At 32.9% G+C, this 24,641-nt stretch overlaps 2 protein-coding genes across 5 annotated transcripts in view; one reads left to right on the top strand and one right to left on the bottom strand.

The window, feature by feature from the left end:
- The first annotated feature begins 11,278 nt into the window (after positions 1-11,278).
- Positions 11,279-16,174, top strand: LOC117908927 (YTH domain-containing protein ECT1). 3 transcript variants are annotated; one of them, XM_034822782.1, is made up of 10 exons: positions 11,279-11,443; positions 11,548-11,699; positions 11,957-12,006; positions 12,126-12,285; positions 12,376-12,437; positions 13,310-13,759; positions 13,845-14,399; positions 14,493-14,705; positions 14,803-14,958; positions 15,367-16,174. In XM_034822782.1, the coding sequence occupies exons 2-10, from the start codon at positions 11,669-11,671 to the stop codon at positions 15,463-15,465; spliced, it is 1,776 nt and encodes a 591-aa protein (XP_034678673.1). In that variant the 5' UTR covers positions 11,279-11,443; positions 11,548-11,668; the 3' UTR covers positions 15,466-16,174. The 3 variants fall into 3 exon arrangements, with proteins under 3 accessions (XP_034678673.1, XP_034678674.1, XP_034678675.1); XM_034822783.1 differs by having other exon boundaries at positions 11,519-11,699; XM_034822784.1 differs by having other exon boundaries at positions 11,279-11,699; positions 15,370-16,174.
- A 3,930-nt stretch (positions 16,175-20,104) lies between these two features.
- Positions 20,105-24,641, bottom strand: part of LOC117908622 (nuclear-pore anchor) — a 72,934-nt gene continuing 68,397 nt past the window's right edge. The window contains exons 41-48 of one of the 2 annotated variants that reach the window (XM_034822281.1): positions 23,989-24,144; positions 23,829-23,882; positions 23,563-23,650; positions 23,389-23,477; positions 23,180-23,308; positions 22,629-22,733; positions 21,805-21,985; positions 20,105-21,676 (exon numbers count right to left, since the gene is read on the bottom strand). In XM_034822281.1, coding sequence (XP_034678172.1) covers positions 20,316-21,676; positions 21,805-21,985; positions 22,629-22,733; positions 23,180-23,308; positions 23,389-23,477; positions 23,563-23,650; positions 23,829-23,882; positions 23,989-24,144 — 2,163 coding nt within the window. In that variant the 3' untranslated portion in view covers positions 20,105-20,315. The remainder of the gene's footprint in view (positions 21,677-21,804; positions 21,986-22,628; positions 22,734-23,179; positions 23,309-23,388; positions 23,478-23,562; positions 23,651-23,828; positions 23,883-23,988; positions 24,145-24,641) is intronic. The other variant, XM_034822282.1, reaches the window with a different exon arrangement.

Genomic DNA, 24,641 nt, shown 5'->3' with positions numbered 1-24,641 from the left:
CTAAACCCATGAATCGATTGTGAATAAGTCATTTATTTGTAAGGAACATGTGAATTGGATATTTTGTGCAACTTCTAATGTACCTAAGTCATGTACAATGTAAAAGATGCAAGTCAAGTACTTATAAGATATAATGTATGGAAATAGGATTGATAAAAATGAATTGGAATTAAATAATAAAATCTAAGAGTTTGTTACATTATGTCGTACTTTTAAGGGCTCTATCATAACATCATAGTCATTGTCTCGACTCGAGTCTTTAAGCAATGACATCCCCATTAGCAAATCCATTATAACAAAATGAGAGGGAAAAAATTCAATGGACACAATGTTAGTTTCACAAAATAGGGAAATAGAAATAAGGTTCTTTTGAATAGAAGGTACACATTGTCTAAAAAAAAAGGATTGAGTAGGTGCAATAAGTATGGTAGAGTCAATATGAGATATGGTAAGAGTAGAGCCATTACTGATAATCATGTCATCACTACTATCATAGTACAAATAGAGAGTAAGGTTCTTTAGATCACTAGTCATATGATGCGAAGTAATGAAGTTTACTAACTAGTTTGCAATAGATGTTCCTATAGCAATAGTATAGTTAGCAATAGGTTCAGGTGACTTTGGTAAATGAATTTTGAAGCACCTCTTTGTGGTATGGCTTGACTTATCATAGACTTGGCATACAATTAGAGAAGATTTTGGGTTGGATGAATGCCCATGGTAGATCTAGTGAGGCCATGTGCATTATTGCCACCTTGTTTGCCATTTTTGTTGTTTTGATTACTATTATGAGGACGATTTTAAGTGAATTTGTTAGAGAAATTAGTAGCAATGGGTATTGCATTTTGGAAATCTAAATGTTTTAGGAACATTTACTACTTTACAAGTTTATCAAGAAGCTCCTCAAATGTTAATAAATTTTCACGTGCTCGAATAGTAGCCACAATCACCTTGTAGTCTATCCTAAGCCCATTGAGGGCATAAATGATGACCTCATCACCAGAAATTAGAGAATTAATTAATGCAAGATCATCGATAATGCACTTAATGACTTGGAAATATTCAAAAATAGACTAGTTGTCCATGGTGAGAAGGGATAACTTGTTTTTCAAATACATGATACTTAGTCTTGAATGATTAACATATAATCTTGTGAGTTTCTATGCCTCACATAATGTCAAGGTTGATGTAACTAGCAATTTAATCATCTTAGAGAGAGAGAGAGAAGAAGAAGAAGAAGATTTCCTGAAATAGCGAGTGATCTTGACAAATCCATGAAGTATAGGAAAGATTTAGCGCTACTTGTCCATTTTGGTTAATGGTTAAAGAAGGAGCAAGTGAAAGTTTCCTCAATGAACACCAATATATCATATCCATAATAAAGAAATAAATAAAGCATGCCATGAAGGAAAGTTTGAGGGTGTTAGTTTGAATGGTAATTGTGTAGCCATGTTGAAAGAGATAAGATTTACTCCTTGGATGGCTTAAGTGGTTGGGATGACTTGAATGGTTGTGGGAATGCCAACAACAATGCTTTGGACATTATCAATAGTAACTTTAGCCATTGATGGGTTAAGGTAAAAAAAAAAAAAGGTTTTGATAGTACTCATCAAAGTTTCAATGCTCTGATACTTGGAAAAGACTTAAAATAACATATAAAAATGATTGTATATTTAATGTGTACACAAATTATGTTTCATATATCTTTCTTGTGACTTCTCTAAGGTTTTTTGTTGACAACATGATTTCTACATTATCCTATGTTTGTGCCATGATTGTTGGTAAGATGATTTTCTCTATTATTTATGGGGTAGGAGCTTTGTTGGGTTTTAGTGACCAAAGAGGGAAAATAAAGATATTTAAAAAGGGTGTCTATTATGATCTATTAGCCCAAGGGTTCTCCTAATCAGGTTTTAATGATAACAAACCATGGTTAAGTTACTAATTGGTTTGAATTATAAAGAATTTCAAGTATTAATTTGGAAATTCATCAAATGACCTAAAGGATGCAAGATCAAGAGTTTTGGAAGACCTTTAATCATAGAAAACAAATGTAAGATGAATGCATGGGTGCACTTAGGATTTACATATCATTTCATGCATTTTTTAAAAACTCAATTTATTCTTTAAAGTTACATTTCCATCAAAACCCGAGTTTTATCAAATGGACCTTAGGCAAATCACTTCAACATTGGCATATTAATTTACCTAAAGACCTTGCCTAAGTGTTAAAAGAGAAAATAATAGAAAAAGATAGGTTTTCGGACAAAAAATGGTGAACTAGTTGAAGCACTGGCCAACCGGCTCAATCAGCTAGGGGTACTGGTCGATCGGTTCCCTTTTTTTCGGTTGAGGTCCCGTCAAGGAGTGCAAAAAGCACTCTCTCTCTCTCTCTTTCAGTAGTCTTTCATTCTCATTCGAGGTATTTGCCTTCCTGGTCGACCTCCGATCAAGGTCTGGTCAAGATCCGATTGAAGGTAACGGTCACCTGCCAAGCATTAAATGCTCCAACGGCTAATGAACTGGTCGACCCCTAGCTTAACCCATTGAGGCTGCTTTTTGGTTTTCTTGGCTCCCGAGATTAGAAACCTATAAATAAAGAGCTTCATTTCAATTATGAGTAAGATAACACCTACATTTATTTGTCTACCCACTTGTTCTTGCCTTAAAAGCTCTCATTCCTTTCTTAGTGCATTAAATCTTCATTTGCATATCTTTTAGTGCACCTTTGTGATACATCCTAACCTTAAGTTATATTTGAGCTATTGTTAAGCTAGGTTGAGAGATTTATTCTTGTTAATTGAGTGTTAAAGTCTTAAAGTGAGTTGAAACTTGAAGAGATTGTGTAAGAGTCCATTGGAGTAAGAATCCAAGTGTAAAGGTGATTAGAATCTTGGTTGAAGCTTCAAGTTAGTGGAATCCTCACTCGGTTAGAAGTTTGAGGAGAGTGGATGTAAGCAAGGAAGTGTCGAACCACTATAAAATCTTAGTTTGATTTCTCTAACTCTATCTCTTTATATTTGCTTCTCTTGTGTTTAAATTTGTTGTGTTTAAAAATAATTTTTTTAAATCTCAATCCACCCCCCTCTTGGGTGTTTTCTCTTTTAAAGATTAACCTTTATTTTCTCATGATCTTTGTTTCATAGAAAGGTAATATAAAAAAAAATTCAATTTGATTATAGAGTAGGTTTCTTCCTTATCATATGTTATAGATTATAAATACATATGATGGTCTTTTTACCTTCTATCATGGATTGTGATGAATGGATGTTGATGGTCATTAGTGTGAAGAAGGAAATGGTTCTACGTTGGATTCTTTGGATACTCAAACAAACATCACATCTTATCAAGTGGGAGAAAATTGATAAGTATTTTGAGCCTCAATTTATCTTCGACCCCCACGTTCTACACTCTATATTCTATAATTGATTGCTTAACTTTTAATTTGTAGAAAAATAATTTGCTAAAATTTGTGTATTAATTGGCAAAATGGGTCAGCAATTAAAAGAAAGATATGAGACCTAATTTTCACAAGACATAATAAATTATTGTAAAAGTAATTATAGTTAAACTTATTTACAAATAACACTTGACATGCAGGTGTGTCGATGGAGTCAATCATGTGCATGAGTATGTTGTGTCCCTTTGCAATTAGAGATGTCACTCCTCCCTTTGAACAACTATAACTTTTCTTTCTAAATTGTTTTGCCATCTTGTGCAAAACATATGAATTGTTTATCTTTGATGTGTAATGCCCCAAACCCAATTAGGGGTAAAATCATAATTTAGAAATTATTAATTAATTAAAGTAATTTAATAAGGGTAAAAAGGTCTTTTCATATTTAAAACCACTAGATATAAATTAGATTTCGCCTACATTTTCTATTCAGAAAACCCTTTTACACAAAAATTAGAAAAATCAGATAGCATAGGGCTAAAGATTTAGAGGTTGAGGGTTTGAAGATTAATTTTTCAGGTAAGATTTTTAATCCTTAAATTAATATTTTATACTCGTTAATTAGTTTTGAACACTTTAGATATTCTTTGGAATATCTCAATTTTGATTACAATTTATTTAATTAATTTATAGGTAAAAAATATTAAAAAAATTATGAACATAGTTTGATTTATTAATGGAGATCGACAGATTTTGATTATTCAAATAAATAGATCTAGAAAAATAATAATAAATAAATAAAATAAGAGTAGCGTGATTTTTTGGAATGGTGAAGAGAAAATAATAATAATAATAATGTAGATGTGTGTTGTGTAGCAGATGGTTAAAAAAAAAAAAAAACAAAACAAAACAAGAATGCGTGTAGACGTCTAGGAAGGAAGTAACAAAAGAAAAAGAAAAAGAAAAGTATTATTATAATAATAATAATAATAATGTTGGGTTTAGTTGGTAGCCTGGAGTAATAGTGTTGGGTATATATATATATTATATAATGGGGTGTGGGAGTGGAATTGTGGTTAAGTGACTTGGATTATGGGAACAATAATAATAATAATAATAATAATAATAATAATAATAATAATAATAATAATAATAATAATAGTTTCTTGTATAGATTTTAATTTAATTTAAGTATATAAAGAAATAAATAGTGAGAGTAAGATTAGGAAAGAAAATGAATTTTACAATAATCTAAAAACTCAGTAAATTAATTTATTATTGTTTAGTAAGTTGAAAATAATATTGGGTAGTAATAATATTAGCATGAGAAATTAATTAAGATCCCTAATACTAAATAAAATATTTTTAAGATTGTCAAATTTTTACCTTTAGATAATTGTATATGATATTATGTTAGCTGGGGAGTAAATTCATTAAGCTAAATACTTCAAGTTTTTGAGTGCTTCTTCAAGGTAAGGGAATTAATGCAGAATTTTATAAAAGAAAATAATTTCCTTTTTATATTTTATTTTGAAATGTGTAAAAATATTATTTTTATCTTTTTGCATGAATCAAATATGTGTTTTGTATGGAAAGTATATTTGAGAATTTTCTTTATTTATGAAAAATGAAAAATTTTGTAGATATGATATTTTGTGTTGCAAGTTTGAATTAATGAAATAAAGTGTTTGACTCTGGTTTCTATGGCCCTAATCAACGGGTTATAATTATTGACATATTTGACCCTAATCAACGAGTTATAATAGTTGATATTATATAGCTCTAATCAACGGGTTATAATTGTTGACATTTGGTTTTGTTCACCTTAAATGGAACAAATTTGAAACTAGTTACTCAATTGTAAAGTCCCACCTAATTGGGCACCATTTGTCATACGATAATCAGAGTAAAGATATTTTGAATGTATTCGATTCAGTTTTGATGAGAAACTGTTTTGAAATGGATATGAGAAAATTTTGTTGAAAAGTTTAAATGTATTAGTATTTTGAACTTAAAAGAATTTATGAAAATACGTATACATTATATCTCCTATTTGCAAGCATGATTGAAAATGTTTGATCCAAAAAACTAGATTAATGTTCCTTATTAGGCTTTGAACTCATCCCTATTTGTTGATAATATTTCAGGTAACCTTAGTTCGGGCGAGGAGTGACCGTTAGGAGAGAAATTTGGCTTTATTAGGACATTTGTTTAAACTCTTTTTATTTTGGACATTGTTTAGATGTTAAAACTTAATTATCGTTTGGAGTTATTTGGATAATAACACTTTGGTTGATGTATTAGTTTTTTTTAAAAAATTGATACTTGGAGATTTTAGAATTTTTTTCATACTACTCTGAATAGGAATTTGGTAATTGGTAAATTTCCAATTACAATACAAATGTTTGTGTTGTTTCCACTTTGAACATTTGGGCTTGAGGTGTGAAATGACCATCATGCCCTTGGAGTGGGTTTTGGGGCATGATTGAGTGGTATCAAAGCACTAGGTTATGATCTTTTTGGGAACTTGTTTTAGTTTACTTTGGGAATAGATGAGTGACGCATTAGTTTTAGTTTCAGTTTCATCTTCTATAAATTCCTATTCTTCCTTATGAATGTAATTTGTCTAATTGGTTTTCTAGTGACTAATTTAGTTATACCTGATGCTTCATAGGACAACATGTCACCAAGAAGACCAACATCTTCCCAAAACAGTTAGGTTAATAATGATGTACCTCGTCCGCTTGAGGGTTTGCCTCCCATGAATGTAGAATGACTTTATAGGTATCTTGAGACTTTAGCTGGTTTGGTTGAGTGTCAAGCTAGACCTATTGAGACTCAAGCTCTTGGACAACCCTCATCTTCTAAGGGTAGCTCATTTGATGACTTTAAGAAGTCAGGTCTTCCTTACTTTTCTAGTACTTCAGACCCAACGGAAGCAGAAGTTTAGATTCTTAAGATAGAAAAATTCTTTGATGTTATAGATTGCTCTGAGGAGCAAAAAATCTCCTATGGAACATTTATGTTAGATAAATAAGCAGATCATTAGTGACATATGACCAAAAGGCTTTTAGAGGATCAGGGACCTATAGTTTGGAGACTATTTAAGGAGGTATTTTACAAGAAGTACTTCCTCGATAGTGTTAAACGATAAAAAGTAGGAGAGTTTGTTCGTTTGGAACAGGGGGATATGACCGTAGCCCAATATGAGGCTAAATTTACAGAGTTGTTACGTTTTACTCCACAATTGATTGCTACAGAGGAAGAAAAGGCATTAAAGTTGCAAGATGGATTGAAGCCCTATCTAAAGAACAAAATATTTATTTTGAAGCTTAGTGTCTATTTAGAGGTTCTAGATAGAGCCCTTATAGCGAAAAAATATAATAAGGAGCTTCAACAGTACAGAAAACAACAAAGGAAGACGAGTAGGAGTGATGGTGCCCATGATAACCAAAAACCAAAAAGGTTTGTTTCAATTGAGAGTCAAATTAAAGGGAAAGTAGTGCAAAATTTAGATGTGACTTGTTCTATTTGTGGTAAGAAACATTGGGGTAAACTTTGCTATAAAGAGTCTGGAGCTTGCTTTGGTTGTGGGAAGCATGGACATATGATTCGGGATTATCCAGAGAATAAGAAGTTTATAATTGGGAAGCTTAAGGAGGATATACAGAAACCTAGAGTCCAAGGGCGAATGTTTGCTATGACTCATCAAAATGCTCAAGCCACTTTTGATGTGGCGACAAGTACTATTCGAATTTACACTTTATTGCTAGAGCCTTGATTGACCTAAACTCAACATACTCTTTGTTTCAATATCTTTTGTTGGTATGTTGGGTCTGCTTGTTGGTAGCCTAAACTTTGATTTGATTGTTGCTATTCCTATGGGACATTCTATTGTGGATAATATAATGTTTGGAGGTTGTCTTATGATTACTAGTTATATGGAGATGTTAGTTGACTTAATACTTCTTAACCTTGAGGATTTTGATGTGATTTTGGAGATGGATTGGTTAGTTTCCTTCTATGTCTCTATTAATTATTTTGGTAAAAGGGTGATTTCCATATTCCTGACCAATATAAGTTTAGTTTTAAGAGAAAACATGTGGTTAGATCATTGTGTATGATCTTGGCTTTAGAGGCTAGTTCCTTGTTTAGGAAAGGTTGTTAAGGGTTTTATGCCTATGTGGTGCGAGATGGAAAAGATACTATGTTCTATTATTGTCTTATTGATAAAAGTCTAGTGAAGTAATAATCTTAGTATTCAAGAGGTCACTTAGGAAGTAGATGAAGAGATTAGAGAAAAACATTTTCATTTATTTCAAGACTCATGTATGTCAAGTTTAGAGGACTAAACTTCTGTTAAGGAGAGGAGGATGTAATGCCCCAAACCCAATTTAGGGGTAAAATCGTAATTTAGAAATTATTAATTAATTATAGTAATTTAATAAGGGTAAAAAGTTCTTTTCGCATTTAAAACCACTAGATATAAATTAGATTTTTCCTACATTCTCTATTCAAAAAACCCTTTTACACAAAAATAAAAAAGATTAGAGAGTATATGGCTGAAGATTTGGAGGTTAAGGGTTTGAAAATCAATTTTTCAAGTAATATTTTTAATCCTTAAATTAATATTTTATATTCATTAATTAGTTTTGAACACTTCAGATATTCTTTGGAATATCTCAATTTTGATTAGAGTTTTTTTTAATTAATTTATAGGTCAAAAAGATAATAAAATTTATTAATATAATTTGATTTATTAATGGAGATCGACAGATTTTGATTACTCAAATGAATAGATCTAGAAAAAAAAAATAAATAAATAAAATAAGAGTAGCATGAATTTTTGGAACGGTGAAGAGAAAAAAATAATAATAATGTAGATGTGTGTCATGTAGCAAAGGGTTTAAAAGAAAAGAAAAAAAAAACAAGGATGCGTGTGGACGTCCAGGAAGGAAGGAACAAAAGAAGAAGAAAAAAAAAGTGTTATTATTATAATAATAATAATGGGTGTAATTGGTGGCTTGGAGTAATAGTATATATATATATATATATATATAATGGGGTGTGGGAGTGGAATTGTGGTTAATTGACAATTGGATTATAGGAACAATAATAATAATAATAATAATAGTTTCTTGTATAGGTTTTAATTTAATTTAAGTATATAAAGAAATAAATAGTGAGGGTAAGATTAGGAAAGAAAATGAATTTTACAATAATCTAAAAACTCAGTAAATTAATTTATTATTGTTTAGTAAGTTGAAAATAATATTGGGTAGTAATAATATTAGCATGAGAAATTAATTAGGATCCCTAATACTAAATAAAATATTAAGATTGTCAAATTTTTACCTTTAGATAATTGTGTATATATTATGTTAGGTGATGAGTAAATTCGTTAGGCTAAATACTTCAAGTTTTTTAGTGCTTCTTCAAGGTAAGGGAATTAATGCAAATTTTTATAAAAGAAAATAATTTCTTTTTTATATTGTATTTTGAAATGTGTAAAAATATTGTTTTTATTTTTTCACATGGATCAAATATGTGTTTTGTATGAAAAATATATTTGAGAATTTTCTTTGTTTATGAAAAATGAAAATTTTTGGAGATATGATATTTTGTTTTGCAAGTTTGAATTAATAAAATAAAGTGTTTGACTCTGGTTTCTATGATCCTAATCAACATATTATAATAGTTGATATTATATAGCCCTAGTCAACGGGTTATAATAGTTGATATTATATAGCCCTAGTCAACGGATTATAATTGTTGACATATTCAGCCCAATCAATGGGTTATAATAGTTGATATTATATAGCCCTAGTCAACGGATTATAATTGTTGACATATTCGGCCTTAATCAACGGGTTATAATAGTTGATATTATATAGCCCTAATCAACGGGTTATAATTGTTGACATTTAGTTTTATTCACCTTAAATGGAACAAATTTAAAACTAGTTACTCAATTGTGAAGTTTCACCTAATTGGACACCATTTGTTATACGATAATCAGAGTAAAGATATTTTGAATGTTTTCGATTTGGTTTTGATAAGAAACTGTTTTGAAATGGATTTGAGAAAGTTTTGTTGAAAAGTTTGAATGTATTAGTATTTTGAACTCAAAAGTTTTTATGAAAATAAATATATGTTATATCTCTTATTTACAAGCATGATTGAAAATGTTTGATCCATGAAACTGTATTAATGTTCCTTATTGAGTTTTGAGTTCAACCTCATTTGTTGATAATCTTTCAGGTAACCTCAATTCGGGGCGAGGAGTGACTGTTAGGAGGAAAATTTGACTTTATTAGGACATTTGTTAGGAGGAAAATATTGTTTAGATGTTAAAACTTAATTTTGGTTTAAATTATTTTGAGTTTGGAGTTATTTGTATAATAACACTTTGGTTGATTTATTAGTTTTTTTTTTTTTTTTTTTTTAAGTCAATACTTGGAGATTTTAGAATTTTGTCATATTACTTTGAATATGAATTTGATAATTGATAAATTTTCAGTTACAATACGAATGTTTGTATCAATTTCATTTTGAGTCTTTGAGCTTGAGGTATGAAATAAGCGTCATGCCCTTGAAGTGGTTTACATGACATGATGTGACAAGAAAGAGCAGCATTAATAATCCAAAGATCATGTTCTTGAAATTAAACAAAGCCTCAACCTTGACCTGCGAGGAGGAAAGATTGGCCCCATCATAAATCCCAAGCCCAGCGTCCAGAGGCTGAGGCTAATAGGAACCCATTTTTAATGAACAGCCTCTTCACCAGTGTGATGATGGGCATGCATGCTACTGTAATGGGGTGTAGCAGTCTCAATCGAAGGTCAAGGGTTTCGCACATCAAACCTGAGAGTCAAAATATGAATGTATTAAAAAAAAAACAATGGCTGGTTGGGTTGAGTGTGGGGAGAAGTAATATATATATATATATTGTAGTAGCTAGCTAGTTGAATGGCATAGTAAGGTTAAACGTGGAAGCTTCAATCTCGTAATAAATTTGTGTTGAATGAATGGCTGGGAATTGGAAGACTTACTCCTTAAGCAAGCATGCCGTCTTGCTATGCTTTTTGTCCTCTCTCGTCCTTCCCCCTCCTAACTCTGCTTTTGACTTCAATTCAACTCGGTGATTAATATAATCTCCATATAGAACGGGATGAAATATTTGTGCATGGAATTTTTTGGAATTGACGGGACAAAAATCCAATCCCATCCGAAAACATCCAAATTTGATTTATGAAAAGACTAACGAAATCACAACCCCTAAATTCTATTCTAAGAATAAAAAAGGGAATAAAATCTTCTTGTCAAGTCAAAGATGCAAAAAAAGACTATAAATAACAGGGCAAGTCATCTTCCCATGCTACATCCATCCCCCTCTGTATTTGCCAATTAAACTAAGGTTATATACAATGATGAAGCGGCTTAGGAGTGAGGAAAAAATGTGAAAGCTAAATAGGAAGGGCTAGAAAGATAGTAAATTAACTCTTAGTCGTCTAGCATAGATGGGACTAAACAATTTTTTTTGGTCCCTTGTTAAACACGATTGCTCAATTTAGCTTAGTCCCACCCAAAAATAAAAATAATGGGCTTTGTTATTACTAAGCTAAAGGGGCAATGATTGAGAAAAGGCATCGATTGGGGCGGTTTGTAAATTGTAAATTGTAATCGATCATGTTGGTAATATCACATAATATAGAAGGGCAAATTGGTAGTTCAGTTGGAGTGGGTGGGCTGCACGCGCATCGGACACAGAATCAACACCGTGTGTCAAATGAAATGGGATGATGATGTTGACGTATATAATTGAATAGAGAGAAGATTCCACAGAGAGGCAGTCTCGGGGTCATCGGACGGATGGGAAAGCAGGGATGCGCAACCGGACACACTATATGACGTGGAAGCCTCACCACCCCTTTCATACTTTTTTGGGTTTTTTTCCTTCTTTATTGTTTCAAACCCAATTCCTAATTTGCTACTCTTCTTTCTATCTTCATCAGCTCTAACAGCACTCCTATGTCACGGACTTAGGTATTTCCAAACAGAAGCTTCAACCATTTTCACAGCTATATTTGTTATTTTTAAGGCTTTAACTTAGACAAATAGGTTTTTTTTGGTTTCCAACGAGAATTCAGGAGTCGGGATAGGATTTCGGTGGCGTTTCCCCCCCTAAATTTCTGGGTGTAATAGTAACTGTAACAACCGGAGGGATTCTATTGCGGGGATTTGTGGTGTCATCTTATTAACAACAACAATATGGCCTCTCAATTCCATCCTCACAACCATGGTATCATATCCTGTCCTCGTCCTCCCCCCCTCTTCTGTTTCCTTTTCTTTCTTTTTCTTTTCTTTTTTTTTATTTTTTATTTTTTTTGTAGGAAAATAAAAATATTTATTTTTTCCATTGAATGTTGTGGGTGATGTATTGATTGTGGTTTTGATTATTGAATGTTGTGGGTGATGTATTGATTGTGGTTTTGATTATTGTGATTATAAAAAATTATGGTTGATGGTGTTGACTTGTTTGGATTTATGCATCATCAGCTCTCGAAGAAATGATTAGGAACCTCAAGGTTGATCCTTGTAGTCAACTGGTAATTGCTTTGCTTCCACCTGTTTGTTTCCATGGAAAATTTTGAATTTGTCCTTTTTGGTTTCAAATCTATTTAAGTTGGAAGAAAAATGAAAGTGGGTATGTGATGTGGGTGGCCAGGGTGGTCCTCCAAAGGAAGGAAGCCCATCTGATGCAACATCATCTGGAGAAGCAACAGGAAGTGTTAAAGAAAGTGAAGTGGATCAAGAGTCCTTGACAACAGAACCACCACCAGTCATGCCTCCTCACACACCATCATATTATGGATACTACTATCCAGGTATGTTGATGCAACCCTTATCAACAAATTTCAATTTTACTATTTTCTGGGTTTTTGTTTATTTATTATGTTTTCTGGGCATTTTAACAGGTTTTGATGGTTCCTTTGCTGAATTGGATGACCAAGGACTGCCTTTGGAGATTCAGTATCCTGTAAGTTTTTCGATCACTTTACTGACTAGACTGTCCTAGTTGACAATCAATCGATTATTGACTTGTTCCTTTATGGGTTTGGCCTGAGTGGATTTTGGTTGTTTCATCTAGGTTAGGGTTTCTTGCTTTTAGTTTTATTCTCCTTCTGATTTCTGGGCAAGTTTAGAGAAAATGGAAAATGAAAAAGAATTCAGAAACCCCAAGTGGGTACCCTCGTCTAAATTGGTTTACTATTTCATCTTTCTTGTTTTCCTAGAACAAAAAAATGGACTCTTGGATTCTGTTTCAATGGAAATGGTTTCCCTCCAGGAAAGCATTTTTGCTAAGGTGCCTGAAACATGAACTCTTCCATTGTTTTAAATGGGAACCTGCTGGCATAGAAATAAAAATGCCTTTGACATTAACATCTATTATGTGCTGTCTCTGTTTCCCTTAACCACAATTCTGATGGAAAGACTCTAGTATCGGTGGGCGGGTTGTGTTATTTTTTATTTTTTTTAGTTTTATTATGCCTTAGACATTAACATTGCTAATGCAATTGTTTTCTTTACCTATTCAAACACAACATGCTTGATAATAGCACCTTAGGAACTTGCTTTACTAGCATTCTTGGTGGTAGGATTATTCATATCACCTTAGGTGCATCTGTTGTGAGACTTTATTCATGCATGTGTTTGCAGTCTGTCTGATGCAGGCCTTATGGCTAGACATAGCATTTGAATGAATATTGGAATGAAAAATATTTGGATGATGACTAACGGATTGGTTTTTTTATTTTTGTCAGTTGGAAATATGACTGTGAGGAACTAACTCACTTCATTGCATGTTTATATCTTGTAATCACATTTAATAACAAATTGATTTTTGTTTAGGTCATGCAAGCAGATAATGGATCTCTCCTTTACTTCACACCAGGATTCCAACCTGGTTACAGCCTCTACAGCCCCGTTGTACCTGTAGCCACGATTGGTGTTGATGGACAGTATGCTGGTCAACACCCATATCCGCCAAGCACTGTGTTTGCACCAGCTATTGCCTCCCCTGGATATATTCCAACCCCTCTCCCCTATGGGTCAGAGTTGTTGCCATCATCTTACTTGTGGGATCCATCTTTTCTAGTTGGAGATGGAGCATATGGAAGTGGTTATATTGGAGTTCCAGATATTGCAGACTCCAAACAAAATTTATCCTCCCCCAGTCATCCTCGTAATCCTCCCTCAAAATCCTTTTCGCATTCTGAGTTCAACAGTCCATTAGAAGTTAAAGGCAGCTCACCATCATCAGTTCATGGCATGCGCAGTCAATTCAAATCAGCAAACAAGGTAAATATAGGTTTTTGCATTTGCCGACATTATGCCCTCTCCTCCTCAGGTAGCATTTTTCATTACATTATGTGGCAATTTGCAGGCCTCCCAATATGGTTCACCTTTCCAACCAGATGATGCTCTGGGCAAGGGTTACTTTCCGATTGCAAAACTTCAATCCTATAACCAGGGAAAGGGTGGATTACTCTATCCCAACAGCCCTGTTAATCTAAAAGCAAATAGTAGGGGTTGGGTTAGCACAGAAAAGCTGAAAATGAGAAGCAAGGCTAATGGTATTAGTGATTTTGGGGTGCTTGAGCAGAACCATGGTCCCAGAACAGCCAGTGCCAAGGGTGCTTTGGTGTCTGGAGGTAATGATGCTGGATCTCTTTCTGCTGATGGGAATGGAAAGAATAACTGCATAGCCTCGTTGATCAGGAGGGATCAATATAACCTTCCTGACTTTCCGACTAAATATGATCACGCATTCTTCTTTGTCATCAAATCTTATAGTGAAGATGATATTCATAAAAGCATCAAGTATAATGTGTGGGCTAGTACTCCGAATGGCAATAAGAGGTTGGACGGTGCATATCAGGAAGCAAAGGAAAGGATGGGAGAGAGAGGCAGCAAGTGTCCCGTGTTTCTTTTCTTTTCGGTAAGTTTAGAATTTGATGTTTCTGGCTGGAAAATTATTTTCCCTTTCATCCAATAAATTTTAATTCATTTGTCCATGTATTGCCATGTTTAGGTTAATGCAAGTGGGCAGTTCTGTGGAGTAGCTGAGATGATTGGCCGAGTTGATTTCAACAAGAACATGGACTTCTGGCAACAGGATAAGTGGAATGGATTTTTCCCTGTCAAGTGGCACATCATAAAAGATGTTCCAAACCCACAGTTGCGGCATATAATACTTGAGAACAACGACAACAAGCCTGTGACCAATAGCAGAGACACACAGGAGGTGTGCACAACAAACTGTTCTCTATCCCCTAGAATTTGTTTTCTTCAATTTCTTGTATCCTTCCAACTAATCTTGTTTTGTTGTCATCCTTTTTCAGGTGAGATTTCCTCAGGGGATCGAAATCTTGAACATTTTTAAGAACTATGTGTCAAAGACATCTATATTGGACGACTTCGATTTTTATGAAAGCCGCCAAAAGGTGATGCAAGACAAGAAAATCAAGCCATCTATGCCACATTTTGATCATCTACAGGTTTGTCTTTTATGTGCTATTCTTTGCTTTCTCCTATATCTGAAATTATTTCAGTGAGCACATTTAACTTTGGGATTTGGGATTGAGTGGGCATAATATGTATGGGGCCATCAAATGTGTTGTCATCATGCACAACCAAGAAAACATTTTTCTCTATAATGGGAAAGGTTGTTTATCTTAAGATTCTAAAATGGATTCCCTGCTATTAGAAGATAATTAAGAATAAAGGAGGATTCTTTCTACAAGTAGAGGGATAGTGGACACTATCATGCCATTTTTTTTATATAAAAAAAAAAACTTTATTCTGTGCCTTAGAATTGGGGCAACAACAGTAGAGGTGTTTTTTAAATTCACTATCGGGTATCTTGATCTGTTTATATGCTTCTTTGTTTGTTTTCTTTTGGGCAGCAGAAAGCAGAAGACGTGATCACTGGTTTTCAGGCGGTGGATCTGTCTGCTGTGGAGAAGATTGAAGAACCTCAGGTGGGAGACAAAGCAAAGGAATGAAAGAAATTAATCCGACTGATGGATTTACTGAAGCTACTGCAGCAGCAACATGAGAAGAAGTTGAAAGTTGGGGAGACGGCTGAATTGCTGCTGACGCTGATGCCACTTTGAGTGGAATAAGAGTGAAAACATTCATAAAGAGAAAAAAAAAAAAAAAAAAACAGAAAAGTGAGAAGATATTTAGTGGGGTTTATGAAGGAAGAAGATGACTAATCATTTGGCTGGAGAAATGGTGGCTAGGCATGTCAAGGCTAGTTGTTTGTATACCATAAAATAAAAAAATGGAAAAAAAAAAAAAAGAAAAAAAGAAAAAAAGAAAAAAGAAAAAGAATCATGGATGCCTCCACTAAATGTGATGGTAAGCAGGAGTAACCCAATCCAAGTATGTTCTCATTTCATAGTGTGTATCCATCTCGATCCTTTTCCTTTTCTTTTAGTTCTCACATTCACATAACCTGATTTGATATGAAGAAATGTGGTTGTAAAGGGGTGGGGGGTGGGTGGCTTTGTCTTTTGTATATCTCCTAGTCATAGGAGCGTGTGTGTGTTCCAGGCTGCAGGAGGGAAGGTGATAAGTTTCTTTAAAGCTGGGGGTCCCTTCTCTTTTGTCCACTTGTTTTTAGGTGGAAGGACAGTAAAGGCTGAAATGGGAAATAAAAAATATACAAGAAAGAAACAGAATCTCTAAGCTTTTCATTCATTAATAATTTTTGTGATGGCTACCTTAAAAGTTTTGATGTACTAATTGTAAACACTAAAATGTTTGTATGCTTCGACTTGAAAAAGTAAGTGGTGGATTCTTGGAGGTGAAGAAAAGAAAATTTTTCACATGCCAATAAAATTTAGAGAAAGGAATCCAGAAGCAAACAAAGGGAATCAATCCATCTCTTCAACTTTATTTTTACTTCCTCCTCCTTTCTCATCCTATAACTCCAACTCCTTTCCGTTTCATTGCCCAATTTCCATTTAAATACCTTGATGGTCTTAAAATCTAAATTTAACTTAACTCCAAATATGCTTAATAGGATTAAGTATTTTTAATTTATTTCTTCATTTCTGAAGTCTTTAAACTTTGCATCTTGGAATAACTTACTTTTAAGACTTAAGTTAAAAAAAAAAAAAAAAAAAAACAAATAACCTCTACCTAGAATTGAAATGCCATATACTCAATAGTAAATTTGCCAGCTAATAATATTCACAACAAATGGTGAATTTGAGATTGAAAGAATAGCCATTCATCATCATATCTCCAAATGAAAAAACATTGTAATTTTAATTTATAGAATATTGATTAAACATAATTCAAATCTTATTAAAAATGAAAATAGTTTTATAATTACAAAAGTTTTTAGTAGAACATGAATAATAATATTATAATAAAATCATAAATTATGTTTTTATAAAAAAATATTATTTTAGCATATGCTAAAAAATTATGGATATTAACATCTTTATAAAAACATAATTGATATCTTTATTAAAAATGAATAACAATAATGATTTAAAAATAATAATTATTTATAATATTTTATTTAAAATGAATAAAAAATAAATTTTAATTTTTTTTAACATAGAATGAGTTAAAATTTTTATTATATGTGCATATTTAGTATTCAATTACGAATATGGTATTTTAGAATGTTTTGATCCCACAGAAACTAGAATATTTTTTATCGAAAAATAAGGAGCTTAAAGAGAACCGATGAATTTTATATGTTGCTGAATAATCTGAACAACTATAAATAAATAAATGCAATTCTAATAACATACTGTAAACCCATCAAACAACTTAGATACAGCCAAGAATTTTCTCCAGGTGGACACCAAAGGGCTCTGGAAACCTTGAGCCAGCACCCATTCAACCTTTTATGGCTCAACCAACCAGAAAAAAATGCTACCTTCCTCAATTTTTCTGACCTGATAAGCACAAATCTATCGCAAAACTAGCATTGAATTGCTGAATCTCTGTACCATAACTCCAAGTTATGCTATTAATTGGATCGATTTTTTAATTTTAAATTATACTTAAATTATACTTAAATTAAAAGATTCGTTAAAAATTTTAAATTATTAATTATATCTCACTTAATTTAGAATATATTTACCTAATATAAAAATTAAAAAATATAACTGTGTATATAAGAAAAACAACAAAATCATGATTTAAAATATATCTTTTATTATTATTTTTATAATGATTATATATTTTTTTAATAAATTCAATAAAAAGTGTTACCCGATTTGAAATTCATTTATTTAGTGAGAAGATTTATAAATATATATATATATATATATATATAGTTATGTACAAAAAAAAATTCACATGAACTATTTTTTTTTTCATAAATTTTTTATATTACTGAGTTTACTATTTAATTTTCAAATTATTTTTAAAAATTATTAAACTCATTAATGAATCCAACATATTAACTCTTGTTTAATTTGATTGAATTATATTTGCTTAGTGAAAAAAAAAAATTGAAATCTATGTAGAGGAAGTTCTCCTAAAATAATTTTTGTCCATAAATTTCTAATATGAATTGGACATTAATGAATTAAATGCATTAAAGTCTTGTTTAATTTTGAGTTTATTTGTCGAGTGAAAAAAAAAATCGAAAAATATGGTTTTATGTATAAGAGAAACAATAAAGTCATTTTAAACCAATTTTTGTTCATAAATTTCTAATATTAATTAGATTATTATTTAAGTTTCAAATTAATTTTAGAAATTACTAAACTTATTAATGAATCCAACACAGCCAATTTATTTGCTTATTGAAAAAAAAAATGATTTTATGTAAAAAAAAAAAAAAAAAGAAACAATAGTCATTCTAGAGCAATTTTTGTTCATAAATTTATAGTATTAATTGAATCATTATTTGAGTTTCAAATTATTTTTAAGAATTATTAGATTCATCAATAAATCCAATACATTAATCTTGTTGCTTCAAAGTTTATTTACCTGATAAAAAAATTTGTAAAAATATGATTATATACCAAGAAGAAACTAGTTTATTGAGTTCTAAACTAGTGTTATTGGGTTTGTAACCTTCTACTATTATTGCGTTCCAAAATTTTCTAATTCTAACTAAATGGGTTTTAAAGTTTTAAATTATTTTTAAAAATTAATAAATTTTACATATAAAATATGATTTGATTTAAAATTTATTCAATGAATGAAAAAAATTTATTAAGTTAAAGAAAATTCATAAAAATATATGGAGTTTAAAAGGAATATCATGGTATTGAATCTTGTAGTGAGAAAAAAAAAATTGATATCACATTCAATTTTATTTTCTTTTTTATGATTTTGTTTTTAATTCTTTAATGTTTTTCTTTTATTTCAAAAAACATGTAAAAAAATTTTTATTTATTCTCTAAAAACAAAGAATAACAATGAAACAGTCTTATGAATTTTTAAAAACAATTTTCTATTTTTAAAAACAAATGAAATTGTTTTTTAAAATAGAAAATTATGCTTTGGACGTGAGTGGGCAAAAAAATTGGCCTTAAGTCCATAAAAACATGTCCATTTAAGCCCAAGACCCACCAGAAGTACGAAAATTGAGAAGAAATATATAAAACTTCAATATTTCCCGAAATATCTTTTACTGATTGTAAAAAAACAAAAGTAAAAAATTTAGACTGAAAATCATATCAAAAACGTTTTTTTTTTTTAAAAAATGAAATAAAAATAAAACTCTTCAAAATAAAAATTGAAAAATGGTTTTTTTTAAAATAAAAGTAGATGTGTTAGTATTTGTCGGCACCAATCCAATATAATATTTTTCTTTATAAGAAGAGACAAGATTTCTAGCTCTGAATGGGAGAAAATGTTCGCTTTCCTTCTTGCTTTCTTAATTCCGATATTGAGTATTTTTCAATTGACATTGTCTCTTCCTATTTCAAAAATATTAAGTAAGATGACTTGTGATGTGCCTGGTCTATTCCAACACCTTGTCTTGCCTCGTCGATCCCTGATGGTCACTCGTCACTAGTCTATAGTCAGTAGAATAGTCCCTCTTCTCTGATCGAGCACATCAACTGGCTACTAGGCAAGGCAACTACTTATAGGTCATGTCAATCCCATTGGCTTGGAATCGTCTTAATCAATACTTGAGTTTTTGTTCTCACTCGTCAATTGGATCACATTTTTTCTTTAATAAATTTGAACTTTTTTTTCTCCTAATTTTTTTATTAATTAATTTAAAATATTTTATTGGGATAAAACGGTGATAACTTTTTTTAAAAAATAAATAGTAATACTTTTCTAAATAAACTTGAGAGTTTTTTTTTAAAACATAATTTTTTTTACAAATATTTTCAAATTCAAATAGAAATTAGTTTTTGTCAAAAAATAAAAAGATTAAAAGATATTTTGTAAATAACATTTTCTTCTATTTAATCAAATAAAAAATTAGGGTCTTTTCCATGTCATTGTCATGTGTGCAACACCAATCAGCTTTTTAAAAAATTTGACGTGTCATCTTCATGGATATTTTTGTTTCTTAAAATTTCATATTCTTGTCACTTACATGGAAGGTCAATTTCAACGCCCAATCAGGTCCAAAGCACAATTCTCCCTTTTTTTAAAGGGACGGTTAAAGCATCATCCCTAATGCCTATCACAACTAATTGAGGAGAGGACAAAAATTTTCCAAGGATATGGAGTGCATTATTCATTCATCAATGTATATTAACAGAGTGATAGTCAAAATGCTCCCTCAAGGGTCTAAACCCAATACCTATGTGATAACTCAAAAGCAATATGTTCATGAAGAGCTAAAAAAAACCTCCACAAGGAGAAAAGGGCAAGGCTAGTGTAAATGGTTGCATACCAACTTTCAAGCTTAACCTTGATCACCAGATGATTGTCCACGTCCAGCACGTCCCCGTCCACCCCGCACACCTCGACCACGAGTTATTGCCCTTCCACGGCCTCTACCAACTGAAGGAGAAAGAACTCCAGCCTGTCTAAGCATTGCTCTCTGTCTAGCCCTCTCCTGTAAATTTATGGTAGTTGAGCTGCTACCAACAGGCAATGCCTGTTTTACCTCTTCTGGATCTGCTGGGACGGTGGGGCTACCTTGTTTTGAAACACCAACATCTACAACAGTACTAGTACTAGTCGAAGTACTTTCAGAACCCAAAGCAGCTTCAGGAGTTTGATCAGTCTCCACGGCTATCTGCTCATTACCATCATTCGACTTATCAGAACCCTCAGCAACCTCTTCCATTACATCACCTTCGGCTGTTTTTTCATCATTTAGAACCTCAGGGGAATTAATATCACCAATGTCCACTGCTGCAGTGACTAGACCTTCCTCATCACCCCCAGCTGGTGAAGTCACAGGAACTACCACAGTCTCAGGCTGACCCTCACCTATTGTTGTGCCCCCTGTTATATTACACATGTCACCACCACCCTCAATATCCGTAACATCTGGGTCCAGCTCTCCCTCTTCCTTTTCACTTCCCAATTCTATCATTGATGGTTGAATGTCTTGCTCAGCCTGATCCTTTGGTCCATCATCAAACACCACCTCTCTTTCAATTGGCTTAACCAAAACCTCTTCCGCAGCACTGGCTCTCTCATTCGGCAATTGAACTTCACTCGTGCCATCTACTTGTGCTGGTTCCTTTGGCTCCTCAGTTTGTCCTTCAGAAATCTCTGCCTCTTCTTTCTCAACATCGATGGCTTCCTCATTGGAGCCTTGAGGTAAATCAGCAATGGCATCAAAAGATTCTTCGATGGCCCGAAGAGTTTCAAGATTTTCCAAAGAAGCAGCAGCCTGTCCTTCAGCAGCCTCTTGTGGGGAATCTGAGCCTCTGGATCTCTTTAGCACAGGTGGTGCCACATCTGAGGTAGTCTCCCCTTGAATCTGAGTCTCTTCTTGTAAATCAGAAGTGGATGAAGAAGCTAAACGTTTGCGAACTGGGGGTAGAGTTTGAGTTTCTGTGTCCTGAGAAGGTGCAGGTTTCCCTCCATTGTTAGGCCCCTCAATCTCAGCCATATCTACATCACCTTGGGGCTCCTCACTTTTCACAAGACGAGGCCGAACCAACTTCCTTCCAGTTTTACGCGTTTCAGCATTGGTTTTAAGAATAGCCAATCTCTTCTCTCTTTCTTCGGCAGCTTTGGCTGGTGAATAGCTGGTTGCAGGACCCACTGGAGTCAAGATACTTGGAGGTTGAGCAGGAGCTGTTAGACCTGCATAGGGAAAGGGAGAAGTACTCAATCACATGTTCAAAAGATTAAATAAGAACAGCAGGTAAAGAAGAAACTAGTAATTCTAGAAGTGGAAGATGGAAAAGGGAAAGAGAAGAAAAGAGAAGGACCAGTAGTAGCTGCTGAAGAAGAAGTATCAACAGTTGAAGAAGGATCTAGTGGCAGAGCACGAGCTCCAAGCTCACTAAAAACTGAATGTGCCAACTTCTCAAAATTTTCTACAGTCAGTGCATAGGCAGCAGCAAGATCATCCAAGAGAGGCCCAGAAAGAAGCTGAACCACTGAGGTACCCTGAAAGAAATCATAGTTTCAGATGCTGAACAAAGAATACGTGAAATCCTCTTGAATGGGCAGTAACTATGTTTTGATCTGCGAGACTTATGACCCATGCTACAGAACTCATTTCAGTTTGCACTGTCACTGCCAAACCACATTAAAAGGTTGGATCAATCTTTGTGATTGGAGTTTTCTTAACCTCCTTTAAAAAGAGTTTCATATGACCTCCAATATTATTTACATTGCATTCAATCCGAGAAGACAAATAATGTAGACCAGTATGCACAATTCCAATAGAGAACTCAAACAACAGCTGAAACAAATCTACTGCCAGTTAGCATCATGGGGGAACGCTTGAAGAAATATGTGGATTAAGATGGGGGATACATAATTGTTGTTTCCCATTAACATTAGTTAATCTCAGTAAGCAGGAGAAACCCAAAAACCACATTCCTGAAACCAAATATATTAAAGCAAAAGAACAGTAACAGAACTGTTGAAACTGCAGTTCAGAAGTTGCAACCAGATCTCATAATGCTTAATAGGAAGAACAATCCATGTTTAGCGACTTTTAATCATAAAGATTCAGCATCTGAATATGACAAAAAGATAAAACATTCTATTGATTAATAGAAGGAAAAAAAAAAAATACTTTTACCTCAGGTAGATTGCCTTTGGCATGCTTGAGTTTTTCGAATTCGTCTGAGACACTCTTAAGAGCCAGCTTATGTTTCTCAAGTTCATCTACCAGCTTTGCTTTCTCCTAAGGTTGAGAAAAGGAAACATTAATCCAGCAACTAGGACCAAATGACATATACTGAAACAGAGAATGAACTGGTAGGAAACAAATCCAGCATTCTATATGCAAACACTCTTGCATGTGCAACTGCTTTTAGATTCTGAGATCATTAAAATGCATAAAAGAGTACAAGTTAGCTATTTTAAATCAGTAAAGTAACCCTACACTGAAGTAATTGTCTTGTCAAATACTTTGCGCATGCAAACTGTAGATAATACTAGTTCTTTAGCATTTATGCACAACATAATAATGACTGAAATCCATTTGTAAGACAGACAGAAATATGTGAATCCAAAAGGTTGGAACTTTAATTAAAATGAGAAGAACTAACATTCAGTTCTTCCATGACCAAGTCAATAGCTTGTTTCAAAATAGATAGATATTTGATCAGCGATGAACATCAAACTCACCTGATTAACATTCTTAATAGAATCCACGATTGTCTTCTCAGTCTTCAGGCGCTTTGCTTTCTCCATCCGATGGTCATCCCTCTCCTTCCTATACTCCTCCCTCTGCCTCTCGAGAGCTTTCTCCAGAGTCTGGACAACATTATATTAGCATGAAAAGTGAACAAATGAGGAGAACCAAAGGTTGAAAGACAGTTTATTGCTGTATGAACCTGTAGCCTGGAATCTTTTTCCTTCTCCTTCTCCTTCTCCTTCTCTTTCATGGCCTGTTCACCTGAAACATCCCCAATGGACCTTTTCCCTATGATTCACAATTGAAGAATGAGATGGCAAACCTCGTAGCCACATAATGCCACTAATTTTTCAACTTGAGAAAAATTTAGTACCTTGTTTGTAATCCTCCAACTGTTTGGAAAGAGCTTGATTCTCTTTGCTCAGTTCCTCCTTTTCCCTTGACAAGGCCTCCAACCTCTTCTGTAGAATGAAATAGAATGTTAGTTTGCCGATTAAATATTGTAGAAGGGATAAGAAAATGCAAGACATATGCAACTTAGGCACAGCTTAGATTTAAGCAATCAGGATTAGTCTAGGGAAAAAATCATAGCACTGGAACAATGTTTAGTTTGTAAGAATATATGGACAACTTAACAACCTTTAATTGAGCTGCCACCTTCTTTTGTTTCTCTAACTCTGCTTTCGTATTGGCCTGCAAATTAACCATATTCATGTGATATGTACAGACGATATAATAAACATAGCCATAAGCAGCAGTCTGCATCTAGTCTATTCTAGAAGAGAGTATAGCGGGATACCTCAGCTTGCAAAATATCATTTATCTTGTTCTCCCTCTCACTTAGTTCCAACCTGCTGTTCGCAATGTCTTGTTCCAACTTTGAGATTCTATCCTGCTTCTCAGAAACATGTCTCTTCATTTCCTCTATTTGAGCATCCTTCTCTCTTAGATTTATCTTGTGGGAAAAAAAAAACATAAAACTAAGATATGTGAAATTGTCACAAAAGGAAAAGCAGCTCAGCATGTAATTAGATAATAAATATTAAATTTGGCTTTTAAAAGTTGTCATATTGATAGTTTCAACATTCAATTCAATGTTTAATATAAGAAGCATGCATCACAAAATCACCAACTATGATGGAACTCTTAAAAGTTAAGCGCTAATGCAATGGCTCTATATTGTAGTGAGAACTTTCAGTCTTTTTCACTATGCACTGCTAACATATAAAGAAAAGGCATGGTTCTCATCTATCTAGCATCAAATGTAGTGGAGAGTTACTAGGAAGATGTATAAAATTGTCAAATATGATATATCATACAGTAACTCAATGAGCATCCTTCAATTTCTAGTAGTTATGGTTAGCCGGTTCAATCTTCCACACAAAATGGTCTTGGAAAATAAAACAATTTCACCTGAAAAACCAATATGATATATCATATAGTAACTTGATG

The sequence above is a fragment of the Vitis riparia genome, chromosome 19 (genome assembly GCF_004353265.1).
Source record: "Vitis riparia cultivar Riparia Gloire de Montpellier isolate 1030 chromosome 19, EGFV_Vit.rip_1.0, whole genome shotgun sequence".
NCBI classification, from domain to species: Eukaryota; Viridiplantae; Streptophyta; class Magnoliopsida; order Vitales; family Vitaceae; genus Vitis; species Vitis riparia.
This window is presented reverse-complemented; position numbering and strand designations above follow the sequence as displayed.